The following is an 851-nucleotide window of genomic DNA, read 5'->3' as shown; positions in this document are numbered from 1 at the left end:
CCGGAGCTAGAAGCCTCAATCGACAAGGCTCTTGCTGAATGGAATATTGCACACATCCCTATGGTAATATTTGTGTGTTATTGTAACTATCCATGATTTCCACAAACAGTAAATTTAATACTTTTAACTTGTTTTTGATATAATTATAAACTTGAACAACATTAATGCATTGTGAATCGATTCTTCTAAAAGTTCAGGTGTATTGTCTTAGTTTTTAGGATTGTTTGAACATTGTGAATGATATCAAATTTGTGTTGGATATACTATTGCAGTCTACTGATAGTAGCGAGGTCAGTTCCATGCTCACCAAAACCAGCCTTGAAGAGTTTGAGCCAGCTCTTCGCCGTAACACAGGAGGTGTGGTACCTTGGTCACCACCTCAACCGAACTGGAACCCCTGGACAAATTGTAACATCGATGAGGGACCATTGGCTATGGTAGGCAAGGGGTTAAACACATTGCTTTTAAGTGAATGGTTCTCTTTATAGCTGTAGGCGTCATATTGATTTTTTTTCTTGGATATAACATAATCTTCTCCAATGTATTATATTTGACCCAAAAAAATGTATCATATTGTCTTCGTTTAAGGTCAATTATGTCTTCATCAAAACAAATTTGTCAATAAATCCAGATTCAAATTGTTTGGCTTGGTACTGATCATGAGCTCCTAGTAAAATGGGCTCAGTTTGATTATCCACTTTCTTGTTGATCTAGATGATTTCAAGTTGTTTACACGTTTCAAAATATGTATGCGACATCTATTCCAGGCCACAATGGAGGAGATCAGTCAAGATTTGTACAACAACTTTGAACAACATAAGTCATCTGATGAAAACCTCCACCATGTAAGT

At 36.4% G+C, this 851-nt stretch overlaps 1 protein-coding gene across 1 annotated transcript; it reads left to right on the top strand.

Annotated features, from left to right (window-relative positions):
- Positions 1–6: 6 nt before the first annotated feature.
- On the top strand, positions 7–845 carry LOC110440736 (ATP-dependent RNA helicase A-like; the record flags this gene model as incomplete). The annotated part of the gene is made up of 3 exons (XM_021483885.1): positions 7–63; positions 273–437; positions 768–845. Coding segments are annotated over exons 1-3 (246 nt in total), but the record flags the coding sequence as incomplete, so codon positions are not given.
- Between the last annotated feature and the right edge of the window lie 6 nt (positions 846–851).

This window comes from Mizuhopecten yessoensis, unplaced genomic scaffold, assembly GCF_002113885.1.
Source record: "Mizuhopecten yessoensis strain PY_sf001 unplaced genomic scaffold, ASM211388v2 scaffold704187, whole genome shotgun sequence".
Taxonomy (NCBI): Eukaryota; Metazoa; Mollusca; class Bivalvia; order Pectinida; family Pectinidae; genus Mizuhopecten; species Mizuhopecten yessoensis.
Note: the sequence above shows the minus strand (reverse complement) of the source record. Positions and strands in the feature narration are given on the sequence as shown.